The sequence below is a fragment of the Patella vulgata genome, chromosome 6 (assembly GCF_932274485.2).
Source record: "Patella vulgata chromosome 6, xgPatVulg1.2, whole genome shotgun sequence".
Lineage (NCBI taxonomy): Eukaryota > Metazoa > Mollusca > Gastropoda > Patellidae > Patella > Patella vulgata.
Window position 1 is genome coordinate 47,984,528 of NC_065884.2, and position 22,991 is coordinate 48,007,518.

General features: G+C 32.8%; 1 protein-coding gene across 1 annotated transcript in view; it reads left to right on the forward strand.

The window, feature by feature from the left end:
- The first annotated feature begins 330 nt into the window (after positions 1–330).
- The window catches only part of LOC126823928 (LIM/homeobox protein Lhx1), a 43,646-nt gene continuing 20,985 nt past the window's right edge, over positions 331–22,991 (forward strand). The window contains exons 1-3 of the mRNA XM_050553002.2: positions 331–895; positions 2,492–2,694; positions 15,623–16,239. Coding sequence (XP_050408959.1) covers positions 726–895; positions 2,492–2,694; positions 15,623–16,239 — 990 coding nt within the window. The 5' untranslated portion in view covers positions 331–725. The remainder of the gene's footprint in view (positions 896–2,491; positions 2,695–15,622; positions 16,240–22,991) is intronic.

Consider the following 22,991-nt stretch of genomic DNA (forward strand, 5'->3'; position numbering starts at 1 on the left):
CTTTTGTGCAAAGCATCTGTCGGGAAGAGGGTCGGAGGTCAACCACGTGATGGACAGACTTTCACCAACTTCTCGCATCAATCTAAACTATGAAAATTACTTGTATCTACTCACTCGTGTACAAGTATTTTTAAGATGAGAATATATATCTTATTGACATGACAATACCGGCTTACGGGCTGACATGCACCCCTTTTGAATACGAATGAGGGATCTCCATGGTGATCAACTATGACTGACAGCAGTAAGCTCCGCCTTTGAACAATTAGACACACCTCTTTTATAGCGTAGAAATCTACGGCCCACTTTTCACCAATACGATCACCGCTTTACATGTGGAAGGACTTTAGAAGTACTGTCAACCATGCTAACTCTAAAAAAAGTAAAAGTGGACTGAAAGTAAAGGATTTTGTGCAGATTTAGGATTTGGACTTAGACAAGGATACGGTGTTTATCTTAACGTAATCTTCAATAGTGAAAGACTAATACAAGCCTACTCTCTCATCACCAGTGTATGTATATGAAGTTATATATACATGAATGTATATAAAACGGTGTTGTATTCGGGCTAGATATTAGATGACATCAGTTGTTCATAGTATTATTTCCTAACCAGCAACCTGCCTGTTCACGAGAACACGACCCTCGGGTCTTACGCCCGACCCTCCCTTCCTTACAGCCCGTGTGTTGTCACCAGGGAGATCGGCCGAGTACCGGGGGAAGAGATGGTGCATTGTGCTGGGTGTGAACGTCCTATTGCCGATCGCTTTCTACTGAATGTATTAGATCGGGCATGGCATGCTAAATGTGTTCAGTGCTACGATTGTAAATGTAACTTAACAGAAAAGTGTTTTTACCGAGAAGGAAAATTATACTGTCGACTAGATTTCTTCAGGTAGGTGTTAAAATTGTATAAATATAAAACTTGTCGACGCCTACACTTTTAGATTACTAATGATCAGTATGAGTTTCTAACAATGTCAGTTTTATCACGTCACTATTATCTTAAAATCTTTATTAAAAGATATAAACTAATATTTCCTTATCTTTTCAACACATTATTCAATACTTATTTCAAATGCGTAAATATCATAATTTTATTAACATATGTAATATGTTTCTTTTATATGTTTATCTTGAATGTTATCTTCATGTAAACAAAGCACGGTGCTGCGGCATCTCTGGGAATTAAAATCAAAATTTATAACCATCTATATAATTTCACACGTATTAATCGCTTAGAATTAAAATCGTTGATGAAAAACATCATAAATGATTAAGTTTTATATTTGCCATGCATAATTTAATCATCATCGTTTTCTGATTAATTAGATAAACGTATACATATACCAATTAAAGGGGCATTACGCTTATAATTTAAAGACAATTTTAATCAAATGGATACTAGAATGGATCTTTTATATCATTTTTTTACCAAGTTAAAATTTAGGAATAACTTAAACTTTTGATAATAAAATATAATGTGCGTAATATCCATTTTATGTTCCGCTGGGCATTCATTATTTTCTTTGGGTGTTTTCTTTCATGATATGAAAATGTAAAACATTATTTCGGTGCTATGACTGTGTATGACTTGTCATTTGCTTTTTTCCCCTTTTCTTTTCTATAAATTTTTAATATTTCTATTTGTAATATCTCACTACAATAGGGGTATCAAATATACAAACGGATGCTCTGTCGAGAATACATTTCTCAAAATTAATGATATGTGAACGGTAATCTCTATTCGAAAATCTACACGTTTCAAAGTCATTGAAGCGAAAATGAAGAATATTCCTGTTATTTCACGTAAACTCAAATAATCTATTAAAAACTACTCGTGTGCAATATTTTTTATGTATTTATCTGATTTTTCGTGTCGTTAAAATCTGTTGTCCGACATGCTTCGATGAATAATGTTTTTGAAATAATCTCTCCTCGCGTCTTAATTACAACTTTATCAAACAAACGATGGAAAGAAAAAGACTCATCAATTATTAACACTAGTTTTTATTATTGCTTAATACAATAGTCTCTATAGTTTAAAGTCGCCATTCTTAATCAACACAATTAACTATTAATACAAGATTTGTATGATCAATTGACGCAATAAAACAAAAACTGATGTTATAATTATTGACTAAGTTATCGATCAGAGTCTTTATGCATTTATTATTCAAATAAAATCCTTATAATTCGCGAAACAATTCTTACTTAAAGAAATGCATAAAAGAAAACTTCATAATAGTTTAGCTCTTAATAATTATTGTCGATGAACCCATAAGAAGTAAATACTAAAAAAATTCTACAAAATTTCTGAGATTTATTTTGGATTCGAGAACATAGATTTATTTTACTTCAAGCACAGAACAGATAAATCTTTTTTATTCTTAATTTAAGGATGTCGAAATAAAAAGTGTACATTGTATATCTTTTTTGTTTATACCATTTCGATTTGTGATAATTGCGACATGTTGAAATGTTTTTACAGGAGATACGGAACGAAATGCGCCGGTTGTTCGCATGGTATTTCTCCGAATGATTTAGTGCGACGGGCCAGAAACAAAGTTTTTCATTTAAAGTGCTTCACTTGTATGGTATGTAGAAAACAGCTGTCTACTGGGGAAGAATTGTATATTCTGGACGAAAACAAGTTCATATGTAAAGAAGATTACATAAACAGTAAATTTGCGGGTGAGTATTTTTTGACTTGTTAAATCTCAGAGGGTGGAAATTCATGTTTAAAAGAAGATATACAAAATTCTTTGCACGAGTTCGAACAAAAATTGCTTGAAGCTAAAGAAGAATATTTCAAACAGAAGAATGAAAATATCAATCTGAAAACGCAAATTCTAAAAATTAACACACATAGTTTTATAATGGGAATATATACCAATATTTGAGTTCAAGTAATATTATACAAGTATAAATTTTATTTATTAGAGAATATAACTAAACTAGAACTACGCCCATTTACAGAGACAATATAATGACACAACAAATATTGAAATAATGAACATCACACCAGCAAATTATTCGTAATAGCATTACTTATCATTTTAGCACATGATGTGTTATTGCCTAGTGTTTAAAACGATATTGCATTACCGTCTAAACACATAGGTAAACGAACGAAAAATACGCTTTCACATGTATATATACTGAAAAGGCGTCAATTACCATTGAAAGATTTTATCGCATGTTAAATAATTAAATATAATATTACATGCATCATTTAACAATTAACAGAGTGTAGAGAAATACACGATATCATCTCAAAATAATTTTCTGCTTTAAAGATTAATTTTATACAGTTTTAAATACTTAAAGAGACACCCCACAGAATAGTATATTATGGAAGGAAATAATGATCATGGTATTCCAGAGTTTAGATCAATTAAAACGACGACCATAAATATTAGCACATATAGTAAGATACAAGAGCGATTTGCAAGGTTCACCAATTGCTATAATATATGAGATAATTGATTCGAGCCTAAACATCAATTAAAGGACCCAAAAGGTGTAATTAACATTAAAAAGTGAAATTGAAATTAAAAGGTAAAAGAACTAGATTGCTATACTGATTAATAAATTTTGTTATTTATTCCGCAGACACCCTAAAACTAAAATCGCCGTATTAAGAGTATTTGTAGAATATTCTTTTATTAAAATAAACTAGAGATCTAATCACGACCATAGATCCACATACCAATCATACCTTTAAATTACTGATTTAAAAACAAAGATAAACAAAATGAAAATACTAGAAAAACACTAACACATGACAAATAAAGAGCATTTACTATACGAATGTCATCACAGTCGGAAAAGAGATATATCAGTGGTAACTAAATATTATTATTGACGTATGAATAACTAATCAAGTAATTGAATAAGCATATATAATAAGAACAAATAGATCTCTATATTTAGACTACGTTTTGGATAACAAATCATAACAAAGGGGTTTAATATAAAACCACGTAAAGCTATATAATACTTATAACAAGACAATAGCTTTATATTCAAATTTCATTGTTCTTTCATAAATATATTTGCAAGTCGACGGGAGAGCGGATTTTTTTCACAACTGAGACGTAAAACTTGTGACTTGTAATCAATAGTACTCAATGTTTCTGCTAGAAACTTGCAAATCCATCGAACCATACATACATGTAACGCTTGGCATCGCATGTTGGGACGCTGTGTTTTTCTCAAGAAAAATTCGATAGACGATCGAAGAGCGGTCGTTCTAGCTTTTACTCCCAACTCGGTTGTATGTGTTGTTGAAACCGAAAACTAGCCGATATCCCAAGAATTATTGTGAGTCAGGTCTTCGAACTTGAGTTGTAGTGGACCCCACCACGATAGCTATTCTCTTGGTGACAGTGTCCATCGACCCAATATGTTAGAACTGAAGTGGACTTCACAATACCAAACACTTAAACTGTTCCACACGTACAATGATCGTAACATGTACAATAGGTGGACAGGTTCGAGAAAGGTCTCCCTTCTTCATGTTCTCAATACTCCTACACTCAAAAATAGATTTCCTATATTTTGTAACCTCTCGTGGCCCCCTTCTAAAAAATTGCAACAACGATCAAGCTCCAAAATCGTAAAACTCGAACTGTCCATGAATATCGTGACGACCATGATTTTTGACTATTCGCATGGTTGAAAGTACATAACCATATTAATACAAACATACATTTATTAGTCGTAATGGGTTTTGAATAGACAAGCCATTTTAATAGACATACATACTCAAAATAACCTTGCTGCAGATCATAAAATATTTTGGGGGACCGAGAAAGTCATAAAAGAAAATGTCGTTTTTAATTACCATGTTTTGGGTTTTATTGTATATTATATTAATGGTTGTTCTGTATATATGGGCCTCGTAAACATATTAAAGACGCACAGAACCTCAAGGAGATGAAAGTTATTTCTAAAGCAGACTATAATTTTTGCACAAAGATCCTTTCAAAGTGAACCGTGGGTGCATTTTCAGTTTCTTCCGCAGTTTAGTTCATAAAAGACGCAGGCTGCGAAACATGTAAAAAAAACAAAGAGTTTGAAATTCAAAAGAAATAATAGATAGAATTTTGTATCTAGATATAAAAAAATCATTTGAATATTTAATTCATAAATATAATTAGTTTTACATAAAACAGTCGAAGTATTGGGATGTTAAATAATTTCAAACTTACTTGATTTATCCGCAATGTTTTAAGAAAAGGATCTTCATGATATTTAAGAATGCAAACTTTAGTGGTAAAGAACCAAACATTCTTGAAATACATAAAAATCAAAAAGTTTAAACGTTCAGGTTTGGACCCGATTACACTTATAAAACCAGTAATAATTGACCCAAGAGTTAAATGTGAAACTCTTTTATCCCACTCCGACCGACGCCTTGTAGTTTTTATATACCCCGACCAAAGCAATAAAAATTTTCCAATATGTGGCCCACCGTACATAAATGGTTCATAAATAGGTCTCAGCACACTAGTACCAATAGAATAAAGATAATGGCAAAGATAAATAATATTTAATATCCATCTAATGTTGTACAACTGAGTACATAATTTGAATGTATTTGTCAGACACGAAGAATTGTAATTATAGGATTGAACAAAATTCAGAAATAACCTCCAATAACCAAATTAGAAAAAAAAGAATCGTGTTTGTTCAGAAAGATTGTTTTTCCAGAAATACTTAAAACTGGACAAATAAAACTCATAAATTTCTGCAAAACTGATCTCAACGTTAAGATTAACAATTCGCGAACATATTCGTCTTTCGTTTACACAATACAACAGAACTATGTGTAGATTTTCAAATAAACCTGCCCAGGCTTTTCTGTACCCCCACAGGCTAATGCTAAATTTCGTGTGTGGTCTACAGCAGTTTTAAACCCGGAGATGTAAAACCAAATCAAGATAATATAATTATAAACGGCTTGGATATGATAACTGTGGGATAATATACATTTACACACACCATATACATGTTTCTTATGGTAATAAAAATTAGAATATGGATATTGATATAGTTTTACGGAGGGGTATTAAAAAATGAAACAAAGTCCCTTTCTGCTGAAACTATGGCAATGGTGAAAAAGAGAGCCAGTTTCGATAATCACAGCACGAAATGTGGAATAATCCTGAACAGTTTTGTGATTCTACTTCTAGATTTGTTTGTAGTATGAAAACCTCTATGTGTGGTTTCTGTGTGCGTTTCTAGCAGTTAAGACAATTTGTAAAATAAAAAAAAATAGAAATAAAATGGCCATTCAAAGGTGGTGTCATTAACCATGTTCCCTTTGGATCTTGCACCAAAGAAATTTTATACGAAAAACAAATTAGTCTTAACCAAATTGCAAATTCAAAAGAAGAAGAGACTATAGATATAAAATAAGTTCGGTTACCATGTTACCGAAAAACAACATTGGGCTTTTTTTAAAAGATTTAATGACATTAAATACAAAAGACATCCATACGTCATGTTCTATATTATATACCATGATAGCAAACGATACAAATCACCTACTGTTTTGTACTTAAAAGAAAATCCGTTCACATAAGACTTTAGTTACCGTCGATTGTTTTTGATCATATAGTTGCAATGACAGCAGATTTAAAGAGTCTTTATTAGAAATAACAAAAAATTCTATATATTCCATATATCTCAGACATATCCTTGTTGAAAATATTTTACATCTTTTGAAGGATGTAAACTTCATTAATAATTTCCGTTCGCCATTTTAGAAAGCTCTTTGACGCTAGACATATTTACAGCATGGAATGTAGTTTTCTACGCGTACCTTTCAATTCCAATTATGTCAATTTTTACACACATAAAGATGAAAGACAAACGAACAGCCGTGTGTGGTCAGCGTTCAAGACACAAAATAAAGTCTAATTTTTCGACAAACTACTCGTAGCAAACCCTCACTGTTGAGAGATAAAGTACTAAACCATTTTATAACTCTCCCCCTAGTATGTTTGCACTCAAGTTCTTACGTTCGAACGAACGACGAGCGAAACGGACGAGCAGTGGGCGGCCAACATCAAACGGCAGATTTGTCTTACCGCTCTACCTGTACTGGCGGTCACTTTTTATACGCGCCTATAAATTTTTACAGTTTTTGTACCCGCGTAGTTCCTTTGTCCATGTGTGTGCCTCAAACAGCATTACAAAAAATTAAAATCGTTTAAATGGTTATTTTATATAATAGTAAAACAGGTGTTAGGTATTTACTCCCCATTTCTGTTATTTTGATTGTCAAATTGTATAACGCGAAGGAAAATCGAATTACGCTATATACCATTTCTTCTAATTATATTGGACTCGTTCAAGCAAAATACCTTTTCAATCAAAATCTGAATCTGCGATTTTAATATTTAATATAGTAAAATACGATATTTTACGGATTGCAAATACATGTAGTTGAATGATATAGGGGGTCATTCTTAAAACAATAATTCCCATTTGCGTAATATAGCGAAATTCGCATATATTTATTAACTATTATGTCTACGTTTACTCCCGGTTCTAAAGTAAAATGGAAGTACGAAATATCTTGTAAATTCTTCAATTTAGAATCATGTTACAAAAACGACTGCAAAAATAATGGAAGTTATGAAAAAAGCATCATATTTTAAGTATTTTAATCTGCGAATCTGTCATAATTTAATAATATATGTTTTCTTAACTAATAAATCACAAGCTTATATACACATATCTATGCTCGTTACTTCTCTAAATATTATTTTGAGTATTTATTTTTATTTACTTTAAAGTTTGGGCACACGTCTGAAGTAAAAATGTTAAAACCTAAATCCATGGATGGAAGTTGCAAATAGAATATAATCCCAACTAATCGTGGGATTAGCACCTCAAAGGGGTTCTCTTATTTGAAGAGATTTTGTATCTTTTGAAGTTCTATACTGTAACTTTAAGGGATGTTTTATTTTTTGTTATTTAGAGGGGAACGTTTTTACGGGTAGATGTGCAATGATAATAAGAAGTAGTTATATTTCTACTTATTCTTTGAATGTATATTTTTAATTTATCTTCATGTACATTATAAGTTGTTGCTTACATTAGATTTCAGTTTTGTTTGGTATTCAACATGTATATAAAATTTCAATCCAATTGCAACACATTGTTTTGATTTTTTTTAAAACCTTTTGTGTATTATATAATTAAGCTATCACCGGTAGGACATAAATGACCTCTATGCAAACTTTGCCTTTTACAATATTTACTCAATTATTAATATTTTTAATAACTTATAATTTTAAATAGTATATATACATATTCACACTATCTATAATACATTAATAAATATTCCCAAAACTAAAGCAAGAAAGCAAACTTGTAAATATCGAGTATTAACATTAACAATTAAATGCTTGATTTTGTTACTAAATTAGGCGTTCATTAAATAGATATATATTTTATTCAAGCATAAAAATCCCACACACGTCTCGCCAATAAAATTTGTCATGTTCAATATCATATTTCTTTTGGTATTAAATAAACCCATGAGACATTATTGACAAAGTGATCTGTAATTGTATTTACTCTGAGAAATACAGATGTAAAAATTATTCTCACTGAAAAAAACATTTATTCGAATTGCTTTTCACATAATTTCCAGTTCTATAATTTTAATTTGCCCAAGACCCACGTCGTTTGTGCGCGTGCGGTTTTTAAACAAGCGGTGTTAGTGAGTGATCTTTACGCCATCTTGTCAAAATAACATGGGTTTCTGAACACGAGCCTCTTTTAGTTGGTCTCTTAACGCCTTTTTAATAAAATTAACTTAAACAACTCCATCGTTCTATCATTAATGCAAATTAAATTGACAGAGTAAATTAATGTTCGCTAGTTGAATGATAATTAGGCGAAACGCGCCAAACGTTGTGTGACCGGCCCACAAAATCATACAATGGTGACTTTTTCTCTCTGTTTCTCGTCTTCATTGCAACACGTGACCACATTAATTAATAATTAATACATGATAAACATTGTAAAACAAGCTCCCGAAAAACCCTCCAGAAAAACAATGCCGATAACATTTCTGTGGTGTTATATCAAAGAAAACAGCCTAACGTATTAAAATACAAGAGCTAAAAGCTCCTTCAATATTGCAACTGTTTTGTATATTGATCTAATTAGTATACTTAGTTTATCTAAAGCAAATGAAAGAGATGTTTTGGTATTATTCTTTCTGTTCAATAATGAAGGAGGCGAGATGGAAATATACTTCATAGCCCCGTTTAATCAATAATACAACAGGGCAATTTGATTTACTATTAATTCGTTGCATTTACTGAATGTTCCCGATGATTATTCTAGGAACGATTGGCAAACATTTATGAAATATTATATCTATATGAAGCCCCACATCGGCACATTTCTGGTAATCGATTTCAGCAAATGTAAATAACAAATCTCAGCTGTCAATCAGCAGACAGTAACATCTGGTTGGTTATTTAGTATTATTCTAAAACAACTCTAAAAGTCACACTAACGACTTCCACTGTAGTATAACTGAATTAAAAGTTTTGATTTTTTATTTTCAACATTCGCCCAGCCATTGATTTTTGGTTTGTCACTGTGGACATTTTCCATCACAGAACATGGTAGAAGTATTGAATTTAAAGGAAGACTGGTGATATTCTATTGAAAGAGAACCCACTTGATTTACGGACACATGCTTTGCTGTTTGTTTTAGCCCCGTAGCTTTGTTTACCGTATTAAATTATCAATTCTTCTCAAGTAGATAATACAAAATCAATGACTAAATACGGACAGGGTATTGCCTATTACACACCTTTCAATTTAATCTCAAAATCACAGATCCGCCATTTATTCTCATAATATTCACATCGTCAATATAATAAACAAGACCATTCATACATGTATTGCAGCAAATGTTTTGGATCCAACAATTAAGCCAGGTTTCTTTATTTAATCAAAGAACTGCCGATATCTAAATAAATTATTGGCCTATCATATAGATACTATTGAAGTAAACGAAAACCCCTGATGAACAATTCGACAACAAAAATAAGCCTTCGGTACATAACAAAATACTGGAAAAATAATGTCCTCTATAAAATATACTCGTGAATATTTAGTGCATTTGATAATAACTAGCTTTGTTTTTCTTTTGCAAAATCAAACAAAGATATTGACCTAAATTATTTAAAGTGTTGATATTGATATATAATAACAACTAACATTGGTGATTTTAACCAATAGTACGTTTGTATGAGATTCTTATAAGCTGGGCAAATAAACAGAGCATGAAATCCATCTTAATTTCATCACAATTACAAGACCTACTTCTCCCAACATTATTATACCTTTATGTCTCTTGTTGTAAATCATGAAAACAAAACCTATATTAACCGATCTGTCGTTTATGCATTGCGCTGTTACACAAACAGCTCATAATAACTTCGAAGGCCGCGTTAAAGGTGTGATCAGCTTATAACACTTTGTACATTTCAAGTAAGACGGTGTGGTGTGTTAATTTACAAATTGAAACATTTCCAAATCCCCCCCCACCCGTCCCCCACACCTATAATATCCAAATGTTGAATTTACATTCCGTTCAATAACATCACCAAACCCTGGCTTTCAGATTGCTGGAATTCCAAAAGGTTCTTGCTTTAAGCTTTTTGTTGATTTTCTTTGACAAAATCGATGAAATTATTATATAAACTGATGTTATATAGCCAGCATTAAACAAACATTCTCCATAGCGGTTACACTTAAGGGATGGTCAAGTTGTTTGAATTATAAAAAAGTGTGTCGAGAACCTTTGGAAAATGGCCAAAATTTGGTAAACGTACACGAGCTTTATGCAGTATCACAATTAAAACGATTTTCTATGGCCGTTAAATTTTCAGATGCAATTGCTTCAACTTCAAACAAGTCACGAATCCAAGTCTGTCACCGTATTTAAAAATTGTACATACACTTTTGCCCTTAGTATCAATTAAATATATCTTCCCAAGTTCGGGACTTCCAATGCTAAAAGTTATTTTGTCATAAAATGTAGTTCTTTCATTTTTCAACAGATATGTTTCGAAAAATGAGATATTCGAAAGCAAAACTGTTCTCGTATTCCGAAAACTCGATCAAAATATTGCATGTTTAATTGATGTGGAATAATGTATGAGAAACGTGGCATGTTCTTTTCTATTGATGCCGACATTAAAAAAAGGAAGATAAAAAAAATCTTGCCCCGATACTTGCTGAGCAGTGCGCGTGCATTTGACATAAGTTAATGACACTTGGTAACAGTTTTAGTTAGCTTGCTGTGTTTTGTCCGCACAAGTGACTCATCAGCCGTTGTTTCTAACCCCGTGAGAGAAATACGGAATAAAACGAATGTCAAAAAGAACAAACATTAGATGAAATGATATCCCAGGGTTCATGTATTCACCTCTCGGGTGCATCTTACGATTTGGCATCACGATAGAATCCTATTTTGAAGTTCCTTTGTTTAATTATAATGCCAATTCATTTATCGATTTAGTTATTCTTATATATTTATCAAATTTCGTTTCAATAGACGTAAGTTTTAAGAAGGAATATTGGGAAACGCTACATTTCGTTTCTGAATTTCTTATGAAAAGTTTCCAAAACATCAAATAAATACTTGAATTAGGAATTGATATATTCTATTTGTGTAGAAATTTCTACCGGACAAAAACAACCCAATTGAGGATTTGGATATATTTTTCAAATTTAGTTAATATAGATGAATGTTGGAAGTAGAAATACCGTGTAATGATAAATATTTCAGATATGAATTTCTTAAAAATATCTATACTGAAACTCTGGCTAAATATTTGAAATAAGAATTAGAATTTGTGTGTATTAAACTCAATTCGGGAGAAAACAAAATGAGAATTTGGATGAAATGTAATAAATTTAAGTATCAAAGTGTATCACGAACAAAGAGTGAAATTATATAAAATAATCTGTTCAATTGTTACTTATAGTAAATGCTGTAAATATAAATATAATTTACATGCAAAATACAAATTTAGTTATGCGAAATAAAGTGAATTAGAGTTGGAAATAAGAGGATGTTTGTTAGAGAAATCTGTTTAAAACACATAAATCTCAGTTAAATCTCAGTGTTAGCTGTCGGTGTCTTTGTCTACCTAAAGGCCATAGCCCTTCTAGAATTTATTATCAAATTATAGCTCAAATCTTATGACATTTGGCCAAACGATTTGTACTTTATTCAATTTTCAGCACTGCTTAAGACGAGAAATATAGGCAGACAAGAATCTTTTCTTTCTCTATCAAGACCCTTCTTTCTCTTCTCCCTTAAGGGGAATTGGAGTTTTCGATTGACTTGTTCGTTGTTGGACTTCTAACCCAATCTCGGCAGTGTATCCCAGGGGTGATTGCTCGGGGCCATCACAATACTTGCCCATCTGTGCCTCAAATAAAGATCGGTCAATTCAAACACGTCGATAGATTCTAGCCAGATAGCCCTCGGTTAGAAAACTTATCATTCAATTCAAGCGAATTCCTGATTTTATTGTGAACTCTGTGTCCCGTATGCAGTTCCTTTGCAATTTCAGTAGCAGTGATTGCGACATATTTACGCGATTTGGTGGTTTTCTAGTATTTTATGGCATAAGCTCGTACTACCAATTCCGTTTAAGATTACGATCAATACTTGTTACAGGTCTATAACAATATAAACTGGGCATCAAGTGGGAGATTGTTTGCCACTAATCCTTTTGTTTTTCTCCCATGTTGCCCAATCTGTAACTCTCAATCCACTTACGGTTAATAATAAGCGCGTGGAGACAGATTAGGTGCGACTCATCGGAGCAACCGATGATAATTTAGCTGTAATTTGTCAATTCGCCAACTAGTATAACAAGATTACGACTGCGATACGACACTTAATTTGCACCAAATTGAACAGCTTCGGGCTTTTTTAATCTAGTTAACCGAAACGTTCTTTTCATTTTCGGCTCATCTAAAGTAAATGGTCCGTAGAGAAATATTGAGTAAAACACGAGAGTAACAACTCACCATTTCACACGTGGTAAACTGGCAATTATTATCTCATCTTGTCAACAATATTTGATAATTTTATTGCCGGATTAGAAAGTCAGCTGCATCGTGTATTGTTTGCCAGGCAAAGCATCTCTAGTGAGAGAATATGAACGTATTGCTATTTACGCAACCTTGATGTTAGGAGCAACTGTGTTAATTTTAATTAATGCCTTGTTTTAAAATTTGAAATTATCCAGCTTTACTTTAAGTCATTATGTCCATCCCCTTTCAGATTACCGTATACTAAAAAAAAATACCGAGCTTTATTATGCATGCATTTAGACCTTTCAGATAGGATTTTCTTCTTGTCTGGCTCCAATCTGGTTATAATAGGGTTTACACGATGCTATGTATAGCTGGTTGCACCTTTAACACGAGAAAGGGATTAAACTGGTAACACTTGTACCTTACTTAACATATTTCATTTAGTTGTCAGAAAGTTTCATTACTGTCACGACGACTCAAAATAATAAACACTATTTCATCCTATTACTGGTGAATAGATGTTCACAATCGAACGAGTTCGCCGATATTATATCTCCCATCTTTGACAATACAGGGGGCAGTATGGTGACGCCCGATTTGTACGGCAAATCCTATAAGTTATTCCTCGCCCGACTCGCTCAAAGAAACTCTTTGGAGGTATTTGTGAGAACAAAATGGGCGCTCTTGGTAGTTCTTAAAGCCTATTTTCAACCATTGTCGTCTAGGATAGTTTTTCTACAAGGGATTATTTTTCAGCGCAAGCGAAGACGTGGGGCTGTGTTTGATTGTAATATACCCTGACAGGACTTAGATTCTATTTCAAATTGTATCGATCCTTGGGAGGTTTTCTGGCGCCAATTGGTGCGTGTACCTCACGCGCTAGCCCATCACTTCCTTCTCAGAATATTGAATAGCTGATTTGAGCATCTGATAATCCTTCGATTTCTCCCAACATGAAATATGCATGACATGTCAAATTTATTCCCGCCATTGTTATCTTAATATATCTTATAAATGTGGAATCAAGTTTGGTCGTGTTGATCGCATTATACATAATGTTGTTTTAATTACGTTACTGGTTCATGAATATATTTTTTATACTATTTTCACAGATCAAGGTGTTGATTTTATACTTTTATCATATTTATGTGAAAATAACAATTTGTCAGTATTTGTAGTAGGTATTAAAACTAAAACAATTAGAATGGCATCCATAAAAATCATCATTATACTTATTATAGATAATATAGTATGATTATAAAATGAAAGCATAAATCAAAAATACATTTAACTTAAGTTATTAATAGTAAAAAAAATATTATGGGTTTTTTCTCTGTTTTAATTCTAACTTTTCGTAATTATCAATGAATAATTCAGCCGAAGTCTTTAGTTTATAATTTCTGAAATATTTAAAATCAAAATATCTTTCACCAATACCATGTCGAATTTCTGATTTAGATCATCTATAACTTAATGCCTATTTTTGTTACACATTTCTGATCTGGATAATGATTAAAACGTAAATAAATTCTGTTTCACCAAAAGTAGTTGGACCATGCTTAGATTGGGAATACATTGTATTTCAAAATAGAGAATTGGGCTATTTTCAGAAAAAGCCTGGAGGGTACAGACAATTTTTTGTCTTTTAAGTTTTGTTGTACATTTTGTTTAATTATATGACACACAATCGCCTTAAATGTATGTTTGGTTTTTATGGCTGGCTTCCAACTGGGCTTTCGGTCCACAAAACTCTTCCATGACACTGGAAATGGCTTTGTTGGTTAGTATCGTACTGATTCTGAAGTCGGTCTTATTTATCGTGCTTTAGAGAAATGTGTCAACAATATACCCATAGATATCCCCTTATCACATACTTTTATTGTAAAACAAACTTAAATCGTGCTGTGAGAAGTAGAGCCCGAAACTGTTTAACAGTAGGCTTTAATGTCGGATAATTTACTAACCGCGACGACAAAAAAAATCGCTTCTTTCTCCTTTCATAGTAATTAAGCGTAAATTCGCCCAAATTTTGATATACTTACCAGAAAATAACATAGCTCATTAAACACTATTTACTATGCGGAGTATGCCCAAAGCGTTCTACTGTCTTTTCGTCGAAGGAAAAAAAAACCAAATTATAAATAAAGTTTTCATAACAAGTTATTAAATATGGATAGAAATTCAGTTACAATTATTATTTATATATTTAACACGAGTATGTGATAGTTTCAAAACAAACTCTAAACGATAGCCTTTTCCAATCTAGTAACTCGCAAATCATTTTTAAACCCTTCGTGAGCATGATATTTTGTAATAAAACCAAAATATGCATATATACAGGGTTCCAAATTTTAATCTTTTTGGAGTATATCGTAGGTTACAAGTGCAAATTTAGACATACTATAGCGCACTCCATGTTTCCACCTTCCGTTATTCCATTCTATTGTACACCCCTACTCCCTCGGGTGATGCCAATGGTTATTGTTTTGACTAATGTTTTTCTTATGGTTTATTTCAGGTTCAGACGGGGAGGATGATTGTGATTTAGATAGCGGTATAGATACACAGGGAAATATATCGGATAAAGAATTTTGTTTAGAAGGAGACAATAGTCGTGAGGGAAAAGAAAACATTTTATCCAATATAACAAACAATAATAATACAAACTATTTAAATAATAATAATAACAATATAAACAACAGTTCCACGAACCCCCTCTTATCTCCAAGTATTAACAGTCCCTCAGACATTAAGGAAGAACCTCCATTATCTCCGGCAAGTTGTTGTCCCATCGGCAGTCCGGCATCAGTCACATCCAACATGTCCGACCTAGGAAGCGGAAACAGAAATACGTCAGACAGACAAGACAGCGCGGTGGATTTGAATGCGAATCCTCCAAGTAATGAAAGCAACGGCAGTGCTAGTCCCTCGGGGAGCATCAACGGGGAAAAGGGTTCCGGGAAAGATTGTGGCAGTGGGGGCCAAGTTGGTGCGAAACGACGGGGACCTAGAACTACGATAAAAGCCAAACAATTAGAAGTTTTAAAAGCGGCGTTCAATGCCACCCCAAAACCAACACGTCATATTCGTGAACAACTTGCTCAAGAAACAGGACTCAATATGAGAGTGATACAGGTAAGAGAATACTATTTAATTTTTAAAGCCAGAAAAAAGGTCAAAATTAAAATTTTGGGTGGGTTGAAGTATATCACAGCTCAGGTGTTACATTCCATCTCGAACAAGACAAAATGCACAATACAATCCCACAGGCGACATATACAATTTGAGCGTTTCAGTTCTAATTCTGATATGCAGTTTCAATGCTATATGTTTTCCCTTTACAAGGAATAGGACAATTGTTAACTATTTTGTAGTGATGGGTTAGTATGCGGATTGTTGGCAAGCCTTGCCGCCCGTGGAGACGAGTTGTGGGGGTATTGTCTAGGCCCAGAGAAGAGTGTCACAGTGCTTTCCGCCTCAACGCATACGTCTTTAACACCCTGAATGCTGACACCCGTTGGCTTGTTTGTGTAGAAGACAAAATCAATGATGGCCATACATGAGATCTTTTTTCATTTTATAACGCCTCGGGGATTATCTTTACAAGATATACTCAGTTTTTAAAAGAGATCAGACATCGCTTGCTTGAGGTAGTTTCAAATATTCACTTAAGCTAACAATAGCGACGAGTGGATAAGGTGAAGGAGCACAGAGGGCGCTTTGTACCAACAGATTACTGGGAACACATTGCTATTGACGTATAGTTTAGTACTGGTTATATATATGTATGCTCTCAGAAAATATTCATTTCATATGCCATAATACTGGTTAATATGGGAATGTTAGTCCTCTTATAGTCAATTCTTTTATTACACATTAAAGAAATCGGACAGAATAGAGCCGTCGCCTGGCGCCTGTGGTTTCAACATTTCTATGAGGATTGGTTTCCGCCCCGCCAGAGGCCTTTATTTCAATCCAAATTTTTAGTTTTACCCTTTTTTTAAGAAAAGTAAGTAGAGTGTCAAAACACCGCTGGATACCATATTTTTTATAACAAATAAGATTATTTAATTTCTAATAAATCTCCTAGATGTAAGCTTAAGATTCAACATTTCAATATGGTTCACAGCCGTGAAACATGCATTGTACACAATGTATAGAAAAGTTCATTGCATTTTAATAATGCATACTTAAAATATTATTTTTGCAGAAACTTTATCAAAATAAAACAGCTTCATCTTTTATTGACGAAATCTGCTTCGAATATTTGACTATGATTTAATCTCGAAAGCGCTAATTTCGTTTACTTAATTTACCCAATCTGTATTCAGTCAAATTATTGCAATCTTTTGAAAACGTTCGTGTATTAACCTTCTTTTTGATCTCACATTCTCAGACTTAGGTCATGTAAGCGTACTTATTTAACTCCACAGAGTTCAATTTGAACCATGAAAACTTTTTAAAAGATATTTGGCACTGTCACTTTAAAGCAAACACATTAGTAATAAAATGTTTATGAGTAGATCCAGATAAGACAAATAATGCAGGTGTGTCTAATTTTTTACATCAGATAATTTTAGTTAACAATTTTTATTTTGTATTTGATTACGTTTATTTTGTATCATGACCATTGGTACGAAAACATAACATAGACGTGTCTTTGTTTTCACCCCTGCTTGCGTGTACAAGTAATAGGCGAATTAAGCAAGAACCGTTTCATGCCTTGACATCATTATGTTGCGTTCGTGTAATAAAATTTGCATGATGGAAGGATGGTTTGTTGTAAGTGTAATTCATGCTAAATATCAACATTAAACGAAGCGGTTTTTCAGTGCAAATAAATCAATATTTCTGTTTTACGCGAAGCAGAAAAATAATCCTGCAGAAGTCCAACATAAGTTCTGTGAACATAAATTGAAGCCATTAAATATTTGCAAATGGTTTTCGGTTAGTTATGAACCTATTAATATATTTAAATCATTAGAATGGTTCGAGAAAATGTTGGAAATGAAAATATATTAGACCTACAAAAATAAAGAATACGAAACTAATGCTTTGTGCAAAACAATTGGTTATAATCTTTAAGGAAAGTGATCATGGATAATGGTAATACTTGTAACATAAACTCCAAATGAATCCCGGTACATGTATACAGTTCTGTGTTAGTGGAACAAGAATTGATAAATCTATACAGAATTCCGCTTAAGATAGTACTTGAAACAAAAGAAGCTAAAAACCCCAAGAACCATACGTATCGCATCAACACTGTATAAACTTAGGCATTTATCGCACCAGTTTATCGGGCCAATTTTTTGTACATGCTATATCATATTTCATAAGCTTTTAAGACCTCATAGAGTGTAGGTACTCATAAAATGCCACTAACACAATTTTTGCAATACGACTTCTTTTTTGACCGTAGTCTCGCTCTTTTGGTATATAGATTAACATGCGCATTTATTCTACCAAACGTTTACTCATTATTCTTCTTTTGCTACTAAATCTCTGGTTAATCCGGACCCAAAATTAGCAGACGACCGAATCGCCCGAGACGACAGTTGGTCATGACGTTCTGTTCAAATCGTTAGTAGTCTATCAACGATAGCCTTTGATCTCTAACTAAAACCGTATGGCGAAATTCTTTCCAAATGTTTCTGTGTTTTAAATTCATAATTCTAAGTGGCGTTCTTGATACAAACCAAGGGTGGTATGTTACTTCCAAGTGCATTTCTCTTCCCTCTATTTCTTTTTCGCAACATTTTGGTCTATTTATGAAAGAAACATATATTTCCAATCAAATGTAACATTGTAACATGTAAATTCTAAAGCGCGGGCGTGTTTTTTTTTTTAAAAGATTTGAAAGAAGAGAATCAATTTTTATTTAAATATTTTCTGAAAGAAAAAAAAACCCACACATTTTGTTAACTCGTTGTTGCACTATTAACCAATCTTTATATTTGAACGAAATTTGAAATGTTAATCAATGCAGCGTAAAAGAAACTCGACTTTTAATGCGTGTTGTGGCATTAGCTGTCCGAAAAAACATCTTTGACGTATTATTCAGCGTCGTGTTATCCTTAGATTTGAAATGCAAAAATGATCTAAAGGTGTTACGATAGTGTGTTAATAGTGAATCTTGATTTTGCCCCTAGACGTGACTATGCACATCAAGTTATTTGAACGAGTAAACGCGATTGTTTGAATTCTGGTCCCAAATCGTGCGCAGGAAACGAGAAATGCGATATTTTACACGAATCGAAGGAAATTAAGGGAATAAGGATCTATTTATGAATGAAGAACTGTGTATGTCCGTCATTTCCTTAGAGGTAGCGCAAGGAAACGTCAACAATTGCCTGTAAATGATTTCAAGTCGTGATATTACACTTTTAACACGTTTTACGACCGTCACAATCACGTCTCTTCTTTAGTTAACTGTCTGTCTACTTGGAAGACCAGTCGCACAATCGTCTTGTAAAGGCCATCTTCTTAACACGATATCTGTTCGCATTAATTAGTAATAATTATCAAGCAATGGAATACTGGAAGTTTAGTCGATGGTGTAATTATTAATGATACACGTTCACGTTTATCGGTACATATTATCTGGAAGTATTACGTGTAATGGATATATTACGGAGACACCACAAGTCCGATATGTATATAGCTCTAATCATAGTTACAGCAATAAAATAGACTTTCTGTATAACCATAGGAAGTATTTATTTTTTACATAATATTTGATCATAATAGGAAGAATTTGTTATCATATTAAGGAACTATTAACGGGACAATTTTTTGGGTTATCTTCAATATGAAATGAAGTGAAATGGGGTTTAACATCCTACTTTTTTTGGGGGGAGGGGGTTGGATGGCGGAATGTTTAGCACGTGTGTGCTGTATCATACGGCCTGTCATTGAGTCAACTGGCGTGGTTTCGAATCCCCGGTTGTACGTGACAAGGAGTAAGGTCGCCTGTCCAACCTCGTGGGTTTTCTCCGGATCCTCCGGGTTCCTCCCACTGCTAAAGACCCCTACGCGCAAGCGAATTATAGAGATAAAATTAAACCATATTTTAGTCCCGAAATGACCTAGTTTGTGTCGAGTGGACGTTAAACCCCATTTCTCTCTCTCCCTACTTTTTGGCACCATTTTTACTATTCTTCTTAGATTTGCAAAGAAATGTTCTATAAGGGTACTATACTTTTGGTGAAATGTATATGGCTGCGCTGCACATTTGATTTTCATTTCCGAAACTAATCTCCTATAATCTATAAATCTAATAATCCTATAATCCAAAAAGCTATCAAACACGAAATTTTAGATTTTTGTTAAAAAAACTTTTAAAAAATAGCCGATTTTGCAGTTTCACCGACAGTAATTTGTCGGAGAACTCTGAACGTCTCGATAATAGAACGACTATAGAAATACCGAAGACCGGTCAGTACAGTAAATGAGATCATTCATCACTTTTAAGACAATTGAAACGAGCAAAAACACTGGCAATGAACTAACGTTTCTTGTCTTGTAACGCCAGTGTCTTGTCAAAGTTTGAAAAATGACTTGTATAATTATGGTTTATTTCGTCCTCTTTTATTGTTGTAAATTACCCTATATTGTCTTCCAACTTGTCAAATTGTTAACAAATTGGTGATCGTCTAAATGACCGCCGCTATTCGTCAACTTACAAATTGGGCAACTGAAATTTCTATCTTTAGACAACCACATTAAACAAAAAAAAAGAGAATGGCATCCATATATCTTATGTTTGCTTCACACAGGGGTCAGGTACACAATTCTTTTTCAAATGGGTTGGGATGCCTTTGGCATCTGTAAGTGGCTTCTCTCAAGTCTGACTGAGGTCGGGCTGTGTTTTAGACTACTGCTATCACCGATTTTAGACACCGGAAGATAGTAGGTTTATGCGTTTATCGCAGACTTATAAACATTGGGTGCCACCTAACACTCATTTCCATCAACGCCGCATTCAAACGCTTAAAATCGTCCACTATAGACTGTGTCTATTTTGACATATAACATTATTATGATATATTTTAAGCTGTAAGATTTACAGGCTTGTATATAAGGGTCTTTGTATTTCTCTCATCTGGATTATTTAACTTTTGATCTCACATGTCGAATTAAAGGTATTTTAATCGTGTGAAAGACGGTGCACTAGAAAAATATGGTCTTTGTTGGAAAAATCGGTTGTACAGAAGCTTTAAAGCACTATATAAGGAATTATTGTGGTCAATGACCATTGCTATTTCTCCTATAACACTGATTTAGCTTGGCTATTTCTACTATCTAGGAAATAAATGATCAACATGTTTCTTGAAAATGGAATTTGTCTCATCTTAAAGTATGTTAAACTAGAATTGTCAGAATGGGGTATCATTATCTGCCAGTGTCCCCAGCATTTAAGTGTCGTCCAATAACAATAGTACTGGGCATAGTTCATACAAGACGAGATAGTAATGATTTCTACTAGGGTTCACCGATTTACAGAATAATATATCAGTACATGAATGTTTAAATTGTTTTCAAAAGTTGATATGAAGGAATTTAGTAATGTTGAATACCATCACCCGATAAGCATGGTTGCGCTTTAATATTTATGATGTTATATGTCGGGGTAATCCGTATCGGAATATCTTTACAAGATCATATATTACTGTACTAATATGTAGCGGGTGTTACAATCTGATTTACTAATGTACCTATGTGTTATTCTACACCCTTGTTTTATAGACCTTACGAGAAATTTATGAACACGATACATCCCCATATAACAACATAACTATAGTGTCATTTACACCAGCCCTGAAAATGGACTTCGGTTCGGTTAGGTTCAGGTTTCGTGTAGAAATTTACCCGTGTCATTTTTTTTGTATTTAAACAGTTGTATTCTTTGTATACCCACATCAGATCTACGTATAAAACCACAAAACATGTGAATTTAAAGATTAAAACCTTTGTATATTCAGTACATTTTTCAGAATTGCTAAAACATACAAAATTTAATATCACGGAAAGCCCTACAAATGTACGTATCTATATACAAAATTGTCAACAACATTTCAATAAATCACAATAATTGATAATTTAATGGATAAAATTAGCACTAAAAGTGAATTCTGTATACCACGTATTCGTGTAGATCAGTTTATTTATAAATATGTTTTATACTATTATCTCTCATAGAATGTTATTAAAACAAACAAAACCGCATTAAACATTGATTGATAATCTGTGGCATTTTGAAAACGGAAACATGATAATTTGGGATTTTTTTTAAAATGATATAGTTATTTAGTCGATGCATCCAGTTTTTATTTATATTCAAGATCATGTTTTAAAACATATACTTATATATTAGGCCTTAAGTTAAGGCCTCTTAATAAAGGCATCTTCGTGTTTAATAAAATGAACTAGGTTTAATTTTACCACAATTATATCATTTTCTGTTCCAATTACTTCTTATTATCTAATTGTATTTTTATTAATATTATAACGTAGCAATCATAGTAAGTTACGTTAATATTAATAAGCTTCCATATTCAATCTCGCAATGTTGCTCTATTGACAATAATTAAACCCTTCATAAAAACTCTGAATAATATTCAGATATGGAAGAATGACTTTTTGCCAATATGCTGAAATTAACAAACCAAAAATGTTTAGATATTGAAAAATCCATGGAATGCCTTTGCGCTTGTATGTTTTCTTAAACATTAAAATTATTCTACGAGAATGTGTTCATTTATTTTCTGAGTGGAACAAATAAATAATAAACTATAATATTACCACATAATTACCATGGGACAAATAATAATGTTAATGCTGAAACAACATAATACACTATTTAATCAGAAAAAATAAAACCTACT